The following is a 16,391-nucleotide window of genomic DNA, read 5'->3' on the forward strand; positions in this document are numbered from 1 at the left end:
TGTTGTCCTCAGAGATTTCCTTACATCCCTCCAAGTCTTGGCTTCCTCAGCTGTAAAATTAGAGATTAAAATATCAGGCTCACACAGATATTTAGTAGACATCCATGTGAAAGCATTTAGTCACGTGCTCAAAAAGCCATTGTCTTCTCCTTCCTTTCGGCTTTCTCCCTAACTATAGCTCCTTTCTTTTTCCCAAGACTCTCAAGCACACATTTTGTTTCCTGGCACAGCCGACATTATTTTAGCTGGTTTTAACAATAGTTGCATACCATAAGCTCTCTTTTCTGCTGTCCTTTATTATTTCTGGCAGTGAAGGTTTTGAAATTAAAGTGGGGCACAGGCTCATTGTTAATAAGGTGTTGCAGCATGGTGGCCCCAGGGCCACACAGGGCTCCCACATGGAGAGGCAAGCCCGAGCTCTGAGCTTACACCCCTCAGAGGTGAGAGGAATAGCTGGCCACCACAATGTTCTCCCCAGTGATGTAGCTGGCATCTGGAGAGTACAGGAAAGACGCAAGTCCTGCACAGTCCTCAGGTCGCCCCAGTCTGCATGGAAAGAGGAGGTGGGGGGTGAGTCTGATGACACCTTCCCCATGAGCTCTGGGCTCCCGTGGGACACTGTGAAATCAAGACCCCCCATGGGAGGAGCAAAGGTCTGCAAGTGAAGATATGTGGGCTCCACAGGGACCTGCAGAGGTCACCCCAGGCCTGAGCATGTTGTCAGACCCCAGAAATGGGTAACAGCCCGCAGAGGGGTGGTGTGTGATCTTTTATCCATCGTAAAGATTCTGAGATCATGTTAAGGCAGATCCACAATGGACACTGCCTCACCACAACCAACCTCTGTATCCCATAGAGTTCCTTCAGATGGTCCCATAAGGCTGAGTCCTCGATGAGCTATAGGAAAGGTTAAAAGGTTAGTGCTGCTCATACAGAAGGAGTCCCATGGGCTCTACATCATGCTGGCCTGTGGTCTTTGTGGCCCGACAGAGAACTGATTCTAATTCTGCTGCTGATCCCAAAGGCTGTGGACCAGAGCATCAGGACAAGAGTCCACAGGTCCAGGTTTGAGAATCCAGGTCTCTGTGGGGCATGGCCTGGAAGGGAGAAGCACCCTGCTGCTCAGTGAGGGTAGAACACAAGCTGCCATTTGGCCGAAGTCTGTGTTGGTGGCTCCTTGTATGAGGCAGTTCATCTGGATGTTCTTTGGTGCCAATTTCACTGCCAGGGTCTTGGTGAGGCCCAGCACTGCTGTTTTACTAACACTGTAGACCCTATCCTCTGTGGACAGAAAGGGAAATAGATTAATAGGCTAGAACTGAGGACAAGGGAGAGACCTTGGATTTTCTGGGTTTTGCTCAGGAAATCCATCCCAATAACACCTCCAGATCATCAACTCTGGGAGACGATGCCCAAAAGAGGAAGCAGGAGGCTCCCACTAAGTGCATTTATGTTAAAGGCAAGATCTGTGACATACAATGATCACTTTTGCATGTGAGTTTTCCTGAGGGAGCAATTGTCAAACCTTGGATGTTTTCATGCACCCACTTTTCCAGTTGAAATGAGAGAGAGTTTCTTCTTACCCTCACCACAGACAATCATACTTAACAGCAGGTAGAGTGTAGGCTGCAAATGAGGAGACCGGGACCACTGAACCTTGCCTGGGAAGATAAGGATGGGGTAGTGTGTGAGCTGAAGCCAGTCATCCTGGGTGTGACTGAGAGTGGAGCCTACTGGAAGAGGGGAGGCAGGCTGTGCGAGTGGCAGAGAGAGGCCTGGGCCTGGGATTTATCTCCATATTCTCTTAAGTCTTCAATTATGTTTGGATTTTGTTTCTGATTACAAATTCTAGCTTGACAATCTTTGTGTGTGTGTATATATATATATATATATTTATAAAGATGACCAACAAGGGGATCTCAACCCATGGCCTTGGTGTTATCAGCACCACACTCTCCCCAGTGAGCCATGGGCCGGCCCTACAATCTTTATATTTTAACTGCAATTGCTGATATACTAGGATTAGTGTCTAACATCCAATTTTGTACTTTTTAATTTATTTTTTATTCCCCCAGTTCTTTGTTTTGTTTCCTGGCCCTTCTTGCTTTGTTTTGGATTATATTTTCTGTTTCCACTTCCCTCTCTATTACTTTGAAAATATACTGCATACTCTGTTGCCAGTCTCGTAGCTGTTACCCTGGAAAGTAAAACAGACCTGTTTAATTTACGAAATTAAGATTAATATTTTTACCTTCTCTCAAACAACATGAAAATCTTACACTTTAACTCCATTTCTAACTTCCTGATTTGAACATTATTTTTTGCATATTTAAAATTTTTTAGCCCCACGAAACACCATTATTGCTTTTTATAAGCAAATAAGTGATTATAAGTGGTTAAATTTGTTCACATATTATATTCTGTATTTTTCATTCTTACTTTTATCCTAGATTTTCCATATGGGATTATTTTTTTCCCTTCTGCCTAAAGTACACCATTTAGAATTTCCTTTAAGTGAAGGTCTTCTGGTAGCAAACTGTTTTTGTTTGTCTGAGGGCATTATAATTTTGCCTTAATTTTTGAAAGATGTATTTCATAGGTATGAATTCTAGGTTGATAGTTATTTTCTTTCAGCATATGGGAAGCTCCATTTAAATTGGATTGTAAAGAATAGTTAGGATTCTGACAGGTAGATAAGGATGAATGGAAACAATTTAAATGGACCTTCCTTCGTGAACTCCTGCCTTGTTCACAAGGTTGGAGAAAGCAACGTTTTACTTGCTCAGATCGTATAACTAATAAGAGTAGTAATAATTATAATATCAATAATGTTTATTATAAATATTAAGGCCAATTTAATTATTATTAAATTATATTTATACTACTTATATGATAATCTATAGGCTAGATAATATTCATTTTCAAATAAAGTTTATTATTTAGTAAATATATGTATAGTTTCTACTATGTACATGTTGCTTGGTAACTGATATATTTTATCATGTCAAGTCATATTCACAACAGGTCTGCTAAGCATTATTATTCCTACTTAATAGATAAGGAAATGAAGGCTCAGAAAGCTTAATTGCTAAGAATGAGTAGTTGTGTCAGAGCAAGGATCTAAAGACAGGTCTCTCTGCTTCTAAAGCCCATGCTGACTTCATTATGCTAGGAGTTTACCATCAGTTTTGTGAGGCCAGACTCTGCAGAGGTGCTCAAGACCAACAACGGGGAATTAGGCAGAGACCAAGGGGTTGAGCCCTGTGCCCACAATCCACATTTCAACCTGGACATCTCTGCTCTTGTCTGTTTTCTATATTGGGTTCCTGTGGCAGGTATTCTTTAATAAAAGGGTTCTGTTACTACAAACAGTTTAAAAACCATTGTATTGTGTTGAACCACATAAATTACTGTATTTGGCCATTTTTATGTACAAAATGGTATTTTTGAAAATATGGTTCAATCTCATACCACATCATGCCTGTTAGGGCTGGAAGGGGCTTTGGAAGTCATTATTAGTTAGAAGTCCTAGTTGTGTTTCACAGATGATTACACAGGTCAGAGAAGAAGCCCACCTATAATGAGGTGTCCAGTATGTGCTTGCAGAATTCCATGGCTCCTCCAGAATATCCATATGGGAGGAACTGAAGGAAAGCAGTCCAGCTGGAAGGGCGGTCTTAAAGATACATCTGCAAAGCGCTTTACCTGAGGTTGAGAAAACCTCCACTGACCATTCAAGGAGGGCATAAGGGCAATGCTGGTGGAGATAACCAGGTGGCTCAGACCTTCAGAGGAGGCACGGCTAGGCAGCAGGAGCGGCCTGAGGGGCTGGGATATGGCCAGGGAAATGAATTTGGGAACAGTAAGAAGACAGGCCTAAGCGGGAGGACTGGAATGGGGATGGCTTCTCAGGAGATGCTGTGTTCCTGTAGTGGCCGGAAAATGAAAAGCTTCTAATGATTGGGCCTGAAATCCAGTGAGTGAGAAGGAGCTCCCTGGAGCACAGCCAGACGGTTCCTGCCACAGGACAAATGCTGGGCTCCTGGAGAACCTCTGGGAGCAGCCCAAGTCACTGAGAGCAGAGGCAAGTCAGAACAGCACAAGACAGCTGTGGGCCCATCCCCCAGGTGAGGATGGAGCTGGTCAGGCAGGCCTCTACCACGGGCTGTGGGGAGAGGCAAGGAAGCAGGCTTTCCAATTTGGGGATTGACTGGCAGGGGCTGGGGGAACGTGTGTAGGTGGGGAGGGGACAAGGCCAGTATAAGAATTAGGAAGCAGGAGGTATAAGAGTTGAGTGGGACTGGGAAACCAGTCTGGTCTGGTTACAGGCAGGTTGTGGGATGACAGAGTTGTCAACCTGGACTCTTGTGACCTGAGCTTCTGCAGCTCAAGAGAGGCCACTTCCATTTCTCTGATTCCAGGACAGTTGTGGGCACTCTGGGCCTTTCTGTCTGCGGATCCCTCGTTCTCCTTCCAGTAGAGCCCTTACCAGACTCCCTGGGCACTCTAGATACGAAAGAATAACACTAATGGATAGAATTTTTTTGTTTTTTTTAGCTAACCCAGAAGCCTGAAAGTCAAACTTTCACTGTTGTATTACCGGCCTGTTTCCCAGTGAGAAGATCTAACTCAAATCCAGCTCCCTCTTTCTAGTTCTCCTGCTCCCTGTTTGACAGCGATGACTCCCTCTCTGCCCCCTTCCCTACCTTCACCCCCTGTTCTCCATGTGAGGCAGCACCTGGCTCAGCGCAGGGCCGGGGCCTTCACGTTCAAGACCTGAGATCAGAAAAAAGGAAGGGTGGGGGAGGGGGACACAGTCAGTCCAGTGTTCTCACTGTGCTAGGAAATATACCACATTAGAATGTTGGCATGACGGCTTCTGGCAAAGGGAAGTGGTCAGAGAGTTGGCTTTCCTGGGCACGCATGGAAGGGGGGTGCCTGAAGACACAGGAATAAAGGGATCAGGCTGAGGACTCTGCAGGCGGAAGACCTCAGCATCTGCAGGATATCACCCCATGTCTCCAAGGGCACCAGTCTGAGGACAATATTCCATCTCGGGCTGAGAAGGCACTAGCTAACTGGGTCTAGGGAAGACTGGTTGAATTGTGTACCCCCTAAATCCATATGTTGATATCCTAACCCCCAGTATCTCAGAAAGTGACCTTATTTGACAATAGGGTCATTGCAGATGTGGTTAAGATGAAGTCATACTGGAATAGGGTGGGTGCTTAATCCAGTTTGGCTGGTGTCCTCATGAAAAGGGGAAACATGGAGAAAAACATGCACAGGGAGAATGCCATACGAAGATGAAGGCAGATTGGTCTGATGCTTCTATAAGCCAAGGAATACCAAATATTGGCAGCAAACCACCAGAAACAAAGTGAGAGTCATGGAACAGATTCTCCCCTACAGCCCTCAGAAGGAACCAACCTTGCTGACACCTTGATCTCAGACTTCTAGCCTCAAGAAACATGAGACAATAAATTTCTGTTGTTTAATCTACCCAGTTGGTGGTACTACATTATGGCAGCCCTAGCAAACTGATAAACTGGATTTCAGGAGATTAAGCATCCCTGGGCAAGAAAGGGAGTCATTCCCCTCTGTGCCCCACGTTTTTTGTGACTATTTGGTTTTACAGTGGACACTCCCTGCAGACTGGGAGCTCCTGAACAGTGGGGATCGGAACTGTAATTTAGACACTCTTACCTCAGTCTCCCAGATAGGGAAACTGAGGCTTAAAGAACCCAGGCATCCAGTGTCGCTCTGTGCCAATGAGTCTGTGATGGGAGGATGGATGAGTGGGAGTGAGGGCCAGCCCTGGGTGTGTGAGCCGAGATGGAGAGAGGCTTCCCCAGGCGGTGAAGATGAGGTGCAGCCAGACCTCACCTTGTCCCAGACCTGTTCACTGGCACCCTGAGTGCTCTCCGCCAAGGGATTGAACCCTGCCACGCACACGAGGAAGTCGGTACCCCCACAGCACTCCAGGGCCTGCAGGCAAGAAGGGGACATTGAGGACTAGGGTCAGGGAGCAAAAGAAGATTTCTGCTGCATTTGGGAGGTGGGGATTCCTGTTAGCTGCCCCTGGGCTGTGTCTGGGTCAAATCCAGAGCACAGGAGGACAACACCACCAAGTGAGGATGGAGATCCCTCTCTTCTCTTTCAGGAACTAGGCACTGAGCTTCTGGACTAAAAGGGGTGGAGTATCACCCCAGGTACCCTTTCATGTCCTCCTTCTAGTCCCAGGCACTGGGGCTACCAGTCTCCAAGCACATCTCTTACCTGCACTGTTTCCTGAAGTCTTACTGTCACCTACAAAATCTCTATGATGTGTCTGTCTCCCTCAGATCCCTCCTCAGGGGTCTTCCAGGAGGACATGCTGACACTGGGCACACGCTGGTGGCTGTAAGCAGACTCCTCCTTCCCCACCAGCATGCTCCCTACCCCAATTTCTGCCCTCCCGAGCATGTCATTCTTCGGCCCAGGTCTGTTCAGGGGTTGAGTGACACATAGTTGACTTGATTCATGTGATGATGCCTTTAGATCTCTCCCCTAGTGCGGGTCACAGCAGCAGAATCCCTGTATCCCTGTCTGTACTTCCTTCTGTGCCCCTCGCCTTGGCCACCAGCCACTCCTGGTCCTCAGCCTTCTCCACGTGGCACTTGGTGCCTGTCACGCTCAGCCCCTCCTCCTGCAGCACGGCCATGGCCCGGTCCACATTCTGCTGCTGGTGACTACATGGGTGCCATACTGGGCCAGATGCCAGGAAATGGTGAGGCCAGTCCTGCAGGCAGAGATGGAGGGGAGGTGACAATTCAGCCTTGAACTGAGTCAGCCCTTTCTTCCTTGCTGCATTTCTGCCTTGTGGTACCAAATGAATTCTCTCCACTAACCCAGAGCAGCTAACTGCATGCCATACTTCTGGATGGTCAGAGGACCAGAGGAGGTAAGCAGGGAATATGTCAGCACGGGTCTGTTGGAGCTCCTCTGTACCACATCAGATCTTGATGGCCTCACCTCCCACTGGAACTGCTACTGTAACAACCATTCTCAGTTCCTCAATGCTTTGGTTAGCTTTGCAGTTGCAGCCTGAGAGCTCCTTGCCTCGGGCCTGTGAAACCACTGAGTGCTCACAGGCATGTGGAAGTTGGGCATTAACCCATGTAGGGCAACTCTTGACTGTGGAAGAAGCGAGCAATGGAAGAATTCCCTTGTCTTCCCTGATGGATGCCTCTGAGGTGCACCCATCACCCAGTGATGAGATGAACCTGTCACCCAAGGGCCTGTAGTGGGCCAACTCCACAACATCCCACTGCCTTTGTCTCCTTTCCTCGCTGTTCTCTCTAGGGTCACATTCCCAAAAAACTACTAGCCCTTAAGCCTAGCAGGCTTTGCTTTGTGGGGATAAGGCTAAGACAAGAAAGCTCCACAAAATCCAGAGACACCCACAGTTCCCAGTTCCCAAAGAGTAGGTCTCACCTTTTCGTGGATCCTGTGATCGTGGCAACTTTGTTGGCCAGTTTGACCGTACAATTGGCCTTTCTGCTGGTGCTTCTCAAGGAGAGTGAAGCCACAAGTCTCTAAACATAGAGGTTTCTGTTTGGTCTTCTTCATCAACTTGGTCCAGGGAGGGAGGCCTCTGGAAAGGCAATCACAGCCCGCCAGTAAGCACTTCCTGTAAGTAGGGAGATGAAAAACATCTCCCTTGTTGGGCTAGAACAGGGTGGTCTGGGAATCATTCCTAGAAACTTAGCCTAGAGCCTGCCCCTCTAGCCCTTCCAAGGGTTTTACAAATGTAGAATTTCCTGTATTAGGGCGGGAGGTGCCGGTGATGGGCCATAATAATCATATACATTGTATATTGACAAAATTAAAATTAAAAAAAATAAAAATAAAAATAAAAATAAAAAATAAATTAAAAAAAAAAAAGAATTTCCTGTATTAAGTCTCTTCTCTTTAAACTAACTGGAGTGGTTTCTGTTACCTGGAATCAAACCCTGACATATATGCACATCGATTCAATAAATATTTATTAATGGACATTCCCTAGGATAATGAACATCTACTTTGAAGGTTTGTTATGAGAAGACAAAATAAATTAAAAGATGAAAGGGCTCTGTAAACTGTAAAGTGTCTAAATTACAAGTCATTTCATGGCTGCTTAAGGATGATGTGTTTTATCATTTTATCCCCTGTGTGTCTCTGGCCTCAAGCCTTGGGATACACCTCACTCCCTGCTTGCAGGGCTCTGCTCTGGCTGGTTTTCATCCCTTGGCCTCTTCTTCCAGACTTATCTTCATTTTCAGCACATGAGAGGAGTCCTTTCTGACCCCCTCTCCCAAGCTGATTTATTGTTTCCTTCATATGACCTAGTGGCCCCCTGTGCTTACCCCTCTTCTAACATTTATCTCACTCACCAGAAGCAGCTGTTGCATTTATCACTTTTAGCAGGGTGGCCAGCACCTAGTATTCCTTAATAGGTATTTGTTGAATGAATGAATAAATGACTGAAAAAAAATTTGGCTGGAGTAATACGAGTTTCTTAGAAGCCTCACTGGACCCATGGGTCACATTCCTTAGTCACAGCGTGTCAGACTTTTTCCCTGTGCTCTCAGTTGTGTCAATCTAGCTCTGGTCTCAAAACATTTATTGTAAAGTAGCCATTCTTGATTTTTAAGTGCTTAGGCTTTGGGTGGCACCAGGCTTTGTGTACACTGTAAACCTGTGCTTTCCTGTTATTTAGGGTACTAGCCCTCTGTTTGAATCTCCACAAATCCATAGCTAGGTACTTATCTTATTAACATAAAGCCAATTCCCTTATTTAAGCAATTCAAACTTAGTAAATCTCAGGCAAATATCAAAGCAGATAAATGCGTTTGAAGCAAACTTTAAACACTGAATCAAACTTTGAAGCAAACATTCATAATCTTTTTTGTCAGAAATTTAGCTCCTACAATTCATACTCATTATTCCTACCCAATTTCTATTCATTATGGTTTCTTACCTTCCTTCTAGCCAAGGATTCAAAATAGAATGTAAGGTTTCCTTCTCTTCCCACTTATCTTTTTGTCAATGTCACTCCAGGAGGTTTATTCTTAGGTTTTAAATTCTTAAATTCTGGGGCTTCATCTTGTTCAAGGACAGAATCATTCTGTCTCCTTTCCCAAAACCATTTCTCAGTCTTTTTGACAAAGAAGATCTGCTTGGGAGAAGCAAAAGCTAAGCATCTCTCTCTCTCTCTCTTTTCTCTCTGCTTCTCTGTTCCTATCACACATTGCTTTACTTGGAAACAGATACAGAACCTGAGAGTGCACTAGTTTCTTCATTCACTCACTGAACGTTTACTGGGAACCTCCCATGTTCTGGGCACTCAGAATACAAAGATGACTCATAATTTTGGTGCTCAAGAGACTCACAGTCTGAGCTAGGCCTGCAGAAAAATAAATAATTATAATACATTGTAGGAGGAACATGATTAACACAGTTTTATGGGAGCACAGGGAAGGAAAGGGCACCTAACTTAATCTTGGGGTGGGGGTGGTTAGATAAAATATCCTGGGGGAGGCGATACCTAAGTTGACTTAGGAAAAGGAGCTTCTCATATTGTGGGTTTTTTTTTCAAAAAGGATGCATGCCTTTAAAAAAGAGTACATGTTCATTGTAAAAATTTTTAGATATTTAGGGAAAAGTTGCAAAAGACTTCAAAACGAACCTGATTTTGCAATGTACTGGGTGTCTTCATTACAAGACTAGGCTTGGTCTAGCACACTCCTCTAGGTGACCTGATTCTGTGGGGCCTCTGCACATTTTGTTGTCTTTGAGCTATTTACAACTCTGTGAGTTTTAGATAACTAAGAACAATGCAAATGATGCCTAACCATAAACGTAAATAAATTTTATCTGGAGGAGTTTCAATTCCTTTTCTTCCTTCACTGTGGAAGAAATCAGCTTTGTATCTATTAGGAAAATTTATTTTAGTGTTTCTATGGCCTGTATATGTGTGGTTCTTTGATTTTACCTTTGATCAATTGTAATATCTTAGTGGTTCCTCTCATTCATTAATGAGTTAATAGAATTTTTGGCATTTGTTCATTTTATATTTGTATGAAGGTCATGATTTTACCTTTTAAAAAGTTATCCTTCAACAGAAAAAAATAAAAACCTGATGTTTCACTAAGTTAACTACCATTATTATTATTATTTTACCCTTTTCTTAGTCCCCTTCTGTATATATCCATTCTCATTTAATATCCATTTATTCAATTTTGCATAACTGGGGTCACAATACACATGACTTGTTTTTTTAATTTTCCAAGCTGATTCTTTTCTTTTTTAAAATTTTAATTTATTTTTTTCATTGTACATGTTTATGGGGTATAGCTTGTTGTTTCAATACATGCATATATTGTACAGTGATCTAATCAGAATAGTTAGCATCAACTATCACCTAAACATTCATCATTTCTTTGTGGTTATAACATTCAAGATCCTCTCTTCTGGCCATCTTGAAATATATAATATGATATTATTAGCTATTGTCACCCCAGGGCACCAGAACTTACTCTTCCTATCTAACTGTAACTTTGTAGCTTTGTACTGGTGTACCAACCTTTCCCTGTCCCCCCATCTCCATTCCCTTTCCCTGCCTCTGGTAACCACTATTCTACTCTCTATTTCTTCTTAATTTATTTTTCTTAATTGACCTATGATAATTGTATATATTTATGGAGTAAAATGTGATATTTGGGTGCATTCATACTGTGTACAATGATCTTATCAGGGTGCTTAGTATATCCATCACCTCAAACATTTGTCACATTGTGTTAGGAACATTCGGCATCATCTTGACTAGCTATTCAAAGGTACACAGTACTTTGTTAACTGTAGTCTCCCTATACTGCTATAGAACACTGGATCCCATTCTTCCTATCTCTCTAATGTTTTGTATCCACTGACTACCCCTCTCCCCCTCTCCCCTTCACCCACCAGTCTCTAGTACCCACTATTCTACTCTCTACTTCTATGAGATCAACTTTTTAGCTCCCATATATGAGTGAAAGCACGTGGTATTTCTCTCTGTGCCTGGCTTATTTCACTTATAATTTTCTCCAAGCTCATCCATGCTGCTGCAAATGGCAGACATTCATCCTTTTTTATGGCTTAGTAGTATCCATTGTGTATATATGTCATGTTTTCTTTATCCAGTCATCTGTGGAAGGACATTTAGGTTCGTTCCAACTCTTATTTTCTATCTTTTTGATAATAGCTATTTTAACTGGGGTGAGATGATATCTCATTGTGGTTTCAATTTGCATATCTCTGATGATTAGCAGTGTTGAGCATTTTTTCATGTGCCTGTTGGCCATTTGTATGCCTTCTTTTGAAAAATGTCTGTTTGGTTGCTTGTCCATATTTTAATTGGATTATTTGGTTTTTTACTATTGAGTTGTCTGAGTTCTTTGTATATTCTGGATATTACTCCCATGTAGGATGTATAGTTTGCAAATATTTTCTCCCATTCTGCAGGTTGTCTTTTCACTCTATTGATTATTTCCTCTGTCATACAGAAGCTTTTTAGTTTGATATAATCCCATTTGTTAATTTTTGCTTTTGTTCTCTGTGCTTCTGAATTTATTATTCATAAAGTTTTTGCTCAGTCCTACATCCTGAAGTGTTTGCCCTATGTTTTCTTCTAGAAGTTTTATAGTTTCATTTAAGTCTTTAATCCATTTTGAGTTGATTTTGGTATACGGTGAGAGATGCAGGTCTAGTTTCACCTACGGGTCTTCAGTTTTCCCAGTGCCATTTACTAAAAAGACTATCCTTTCCCCAAAGTATTTTATTATTCATAAAGTTTTTGCTCAGTCCTACATCCTGAAGTGTTTGCCCTATGTTTTCTTCTAGAAGTTTTATAGTTTCATTTAAGTCTTTAATCCATTTTGAGTTGATTTTGGTATACGGTGAGAGATGCAGGTCTAGTTTCACCTACGGGTCTTCAGTTTTCCCAGTGCCATTTACTAAAAAGACTATCCTTTCCCCAAAGTATGCTCTTGGCTCCTTTGTCATAAATCAGTTGGCTGTGGGTACATGGATTTATTTCTGAATTCTTTATTTTGTTCCATTGGTCTATGTGTCTGTTTTTGTGCCAGTAACCATGCTGTTTTGATTACTATTGCTTTGTAGTATATTTTGAAGTCAGGGAGTGTGTTACCCCACCCCACCCTTGTTCTTTTTGCTCATTATTGCTTTGGCTATTGGGGATCTCTTGTTGTTGCATATACATTTTTGAATTGTTTTTTCTATTTCTGTGAAGTATTGTCATTAGTAGATTGATAGGGATTACATTGAATCTGTAGATCACTATAGGTAGTATGGTCATTTTGATGATATTGATTCTTCCAATCCATGAGCATGGGATGTCTTTCCATTTTTCTGTGTCTTCTCGAATTTCTTTAATCATGTTTTATAGTTTTCATTGTAGACATCTTTCACCTCCTTGGTTAAATTTATCCCTAGGTATTTTATTATTTTTGTTGTTGCTATAAATGGGATAGCTTTCTTAATTTCTTTTTCTGCTAGTTTGTTGTTGGTGTATAGAAATGCTACTGATTTTTGTATGTTGATTTTGTTTTCTTTAGCTTTACTGAATTTGTTTATCAGGTCTAGAAGATTTTTGGTAGATTCTTTAGGTTTCTCTTTATACAAAACCATGTCATCTGCAAACAGGGACAGCTTGACTTCCTACTTTACAATTCGGATACCCTTTATTTCTTTCTTTTGCCTAATTGCTCTAGCTAGGACTTCCATTACGGTGTTAAAATAGGAGTGGTGAGAGTGGGCATCCTTTTCTTGTTCCAGTATGATAGCACTAGGAAGTAAGGAATTTGGGACTATGGAAGCACATACCAAGCAAGGAAGGTAGCATGAGTAGAGGCAAGGATGAGAGAAACAGCAAAGAGTGGGAGAAACTACAAAGAGTTTGGTATACCTGAAACATCAAGTAGCAGGTGGGGAGTGGCTGGAGATTAGCTGTAGACTTAGTTAAGGGCCAGATGGTGGTGGTTGTTACACACCAAGAAAAAGAGCTTGAACTTTATCCAGAGGGCAAATGGAAGTCATTGAAATTTAAAAAGAAAAGCAAAGGGGTCAGATATTGGTATGGTCAGATTTTTTCCTTATAGAGACAACTCTGGCGTGTGTGTGTGTGTGTGTGTGTGTGTGTGTGTGTGCACATGTACGCTTTTGATCTGGCAGCTAGGAGATTATTGGATTATGACATACCAAGGTCGTGTATCAATCAGATACTGTCAGGAAATAGATAACATACTTACATTGGATAAATTAAAGAGAGTTTCATGAAGGGGCTATTTACAGAGGCAAGGTATAGGAAACCACAAGGGATGATACAGCACCTAGAGATAGCAACAGGGGCTTCCATTACCATATAGCCCTGAAGGGGTTACTGCAACAAACAGAGAGATGGAGACTACCTGTCAGGGGCTGTGACCTATGGTCAAGTGTTACAGGTAGCCAGGGACATCACTGCAGGAGAAGCCACAGGAATAAATATCACCTCATTCCCCTCCCTCTGACCTATCACAGTGCTCTCCATCAGTAAAACCCTCTGGGAAGCCAGATGTTATCTATGCAGGTTGGCCTCCAAAGGCATGGAACAGAGTGGAGGATTGAGTATGGAGAGGGAAGGGAAAGATAGTTAGCCAAGGCTAGAACTAGTCAGAAGTAGAATGGATGCAGAGGAAACATTAGATTTGGGAGCTATTTACAAGTTAGAATTATCAGGCCTTGGTGAGAGATTGGTCACCCTAGGAGCAGGAGGAGCTACAAATGAGGCCCAGTTTTCTGGCTTGGGCACCTGAGTACTTGAAATGTGAACTTCATTTTGGCCCATTATATTGATGACAATGTTAAATGGACCTGACAGGCAGGAAGTGGCAAGGACTCTGGATGTCCTGGTAAAACATGTGCCTCAGGGGTGGAAGGAAACCCTACAAAGATCCAGAAACCTGTCATGTGCGTGGCTTTTAGGATTCCAGTGGCCTGAAACTTGTTGAAAAATTCACTCAAAGGTGAAGGACACTAAAATTTGGTAGTTCTCTTCAGGTTTGGGGAACAGCATTTATTATACTTGGAAGTTCTGCTCCAACCCATTTATTGGGTAATTATGAAGGCTGTCAGTTCTGAGAGGGGCCCAGAGTAAGAGAAGACTCAGCAGCAGGTCAGGATGTGATATAACCAGCCCTGCCATTTGGACCACAGGACCTGGCAGATCTCATGGAGTCACAGGTACCTGTGCTGGTAAACATCTATAAGCAATCTTTGATAAGCCCCAACAGGGTGTCTCAGTGCAGAATCCAAGGTTTCTGGAGGTAGGCCATGATAAATGCAGGGGAGAGCAATGAGAATTCAAAGTTCCAAAAGTAGCACCTGAGCCCTGGTAGAGACTGAGCATCTGACCATGGAATATCAAAGGACAGTGTGACTAGACCTGTACATCACAACCAGGGCTCTGTCAGTCATAAAGTCAGGCAGACAGATCTGAAGGAAGTGGTACAACAGGGAACGGGCTTAAGCAGGTCCAGAGTAAGTTACACAAGCAGAGGGCCCAGGTCCCATGTCAACTACATCTATTGCATCGATGCCTCTCTCCCAGCTTATGTCACCACCTTAGGGCAGTGTTCCCTATGACCAGATGGCATGGGAGGAAGTACCTTGGTCCTGGTTCACAGGTAAATGTATAAGCAGACATGCTATGTTGGTGTACATACCAAGTGATTGCTGCTACGTTACAGCCCCATTCAGAAGTGGCCCTGAAAGACAGTGGTGAGGGGAATTCCTACCAGTGAGCAGAGAGTTGAGAAATAGACCTGGTTAGCCACGTTGTAGACAGAAGAATGCCTGTGTTAAGGTATTGTGTGGGGTTTTTCAACACCATTGACCAGTTCTCCAAATCTCTGATATCAACTGGGTGTCCTATAATTCAATTCAATTCTGACACTAACTGCTCAGTGCAGATCCCACCAGTTAAAGGGTCAACCACACAAGACACCAGTCACAAGTCCCAGGGCCACCCATACTTCTGACCAACTGGCTATAAATAGGGGTTTCCCATGACTCCCTCCTCAGGTTTGATAATTCACTACAATGACTCACAGAACTCAGAAGAGCACTTTACTTATGTTTACTGGTTTATTATAGAGGACTTTTACTTATATTTGCTGGTTTATTATAGAGGATGCAATGCAGGAGCATTGAGGTGGAAGAGATGCACAGGGCCAGGTGTGGGGTGGGTGGGCGTGGGCTTCTATGCCCTCTGTAGATGCACCACCTTGAGGTGTTCACCAACCTGGAAGTTCCCTAAACCCCATTGTTTGTGGTTTTTATATAGATTTCATTACATAGGCATAATTGATTAAATCATTGGCCATCAGGGATTAACTCAATGTCCAGTTCTTCTCCCCTCCCCAGAGGTTTTGGGGTAGGGCTGAAGTTTCCAGCTCTCTAGTCTTGATTTGGTCTTTCTGGTGACAGCCTCTGTCCTGAAACCTTCTAGGGGCTCCCAGGCATCAGTTATCTCTTTAGCATACAAAAGAAACTCATATCACTGAGGGGATTCAAAGGGCTTTGGGAGCTCTGTGCCAGGAACTAGGGACAAAACAAAATGTGTAATTTTTATTAGACCACAGATGTCCATGGACTCCTGGTAGTGACAATGGCTTGGCTGTTTGCTCAGGGGCCTGGAAAAGAGTGCAAGATTGGGAGATCAGGGACAAGGAGGTTTGGGGAAGAGACATATGGATGGACTTATGGGAGGGAGCACAAAGTACATTGATCATTGCATTGTACATTAATACCCATGAGTGAGTATCTGTTGTAGAGAAGACACTAAACAACCAGTGGACAGGAGGACTTGGCCAGTAGGGGTCAGCTAGCCCCTGTCATAAGCCTCTTTGGTATTTGCACAATGGGCCTATGAATAGAGTAGTCATGGTGGTAGGGATGGAGGCAATGCATAGACTCCACAGGGGTGACTACTTTCACCAAAGCTTATCTACTTTCTGCTCTTGCTAAATGTCCAATGCTGGGCTGTGACCAAGTCTAGACTGTCAATATGGTACTCTCTTAGTTCAACTGCTATAATAAAGTGCTATAGACTAAGTGGCTTATAAACAACAGAAATTTATTTCTCACAATTCTGGAGGTTGGAGGTCTGAAATCAGGGTAAGGGCCCTCTTCTGGGTTGCAGACTGACGATTTCTCATTGTATTGTCATATGGCAGAAAGAGAGCTAGCTCTCTGGCCTTTTCTGATAAGGGTGCTAATCCCATTCAGGAGGGCTCCATCTTCATGACCTAATTACCTCCTAAAGGCTCCAC

At 43.3% G+C, this 16,391-nt stretch overlaps 1 protein-coding gene across 1 annotated transcript in view; it reads right to left on the reverse strand.

Moving 5' to 3' along the window:
- Positions 1–434: 434 nt before the first annotated feature.
- Positions 435–16,391, reverse strand: part of LOC103608938 (dehydrogenase/reductase SDR family member 2, mitochondrial-like) — a 32,168-nt gene continuing 16,211 nt past the window's right edge. The window contains 8 exon segments of the mRNA XM_008593326.1: positions 435–546; positions 842–888; positions 1,139–1,274; positions 1,605–1,661; positions 4,713–4,749; positions 4,752–4,776; positions 5,887–5,988; positions 6,614–6,781. Of these exon segments, the coding sequence (XP_008591548.1) occupies positions 435–546; positions 842–888; positions 1,139–1,274; positions 1,605–1,661; positions 4,713–4,749; positions 4,752–4,776; positions 5,887–5,988; positions 6,614–6,781 (684 nt within the window).

The sequence above is a fragment of the Galeopterus variegatus genome, unplaced genomic scaffold (assembly GCF_000696425.1).
Source record: "Galeopterus variegatus unplaced genomic scaffold, G_variegatus-3.0.2 Scaffold9003, whole genome shotgun sequence".
Taxonomy (NCBI): Eukaryota; Metazoa; Chordata; class Mammalia; order Dermoptera; family Cynocephalidae; genus Galeopterus; species Galeopterus variegatus.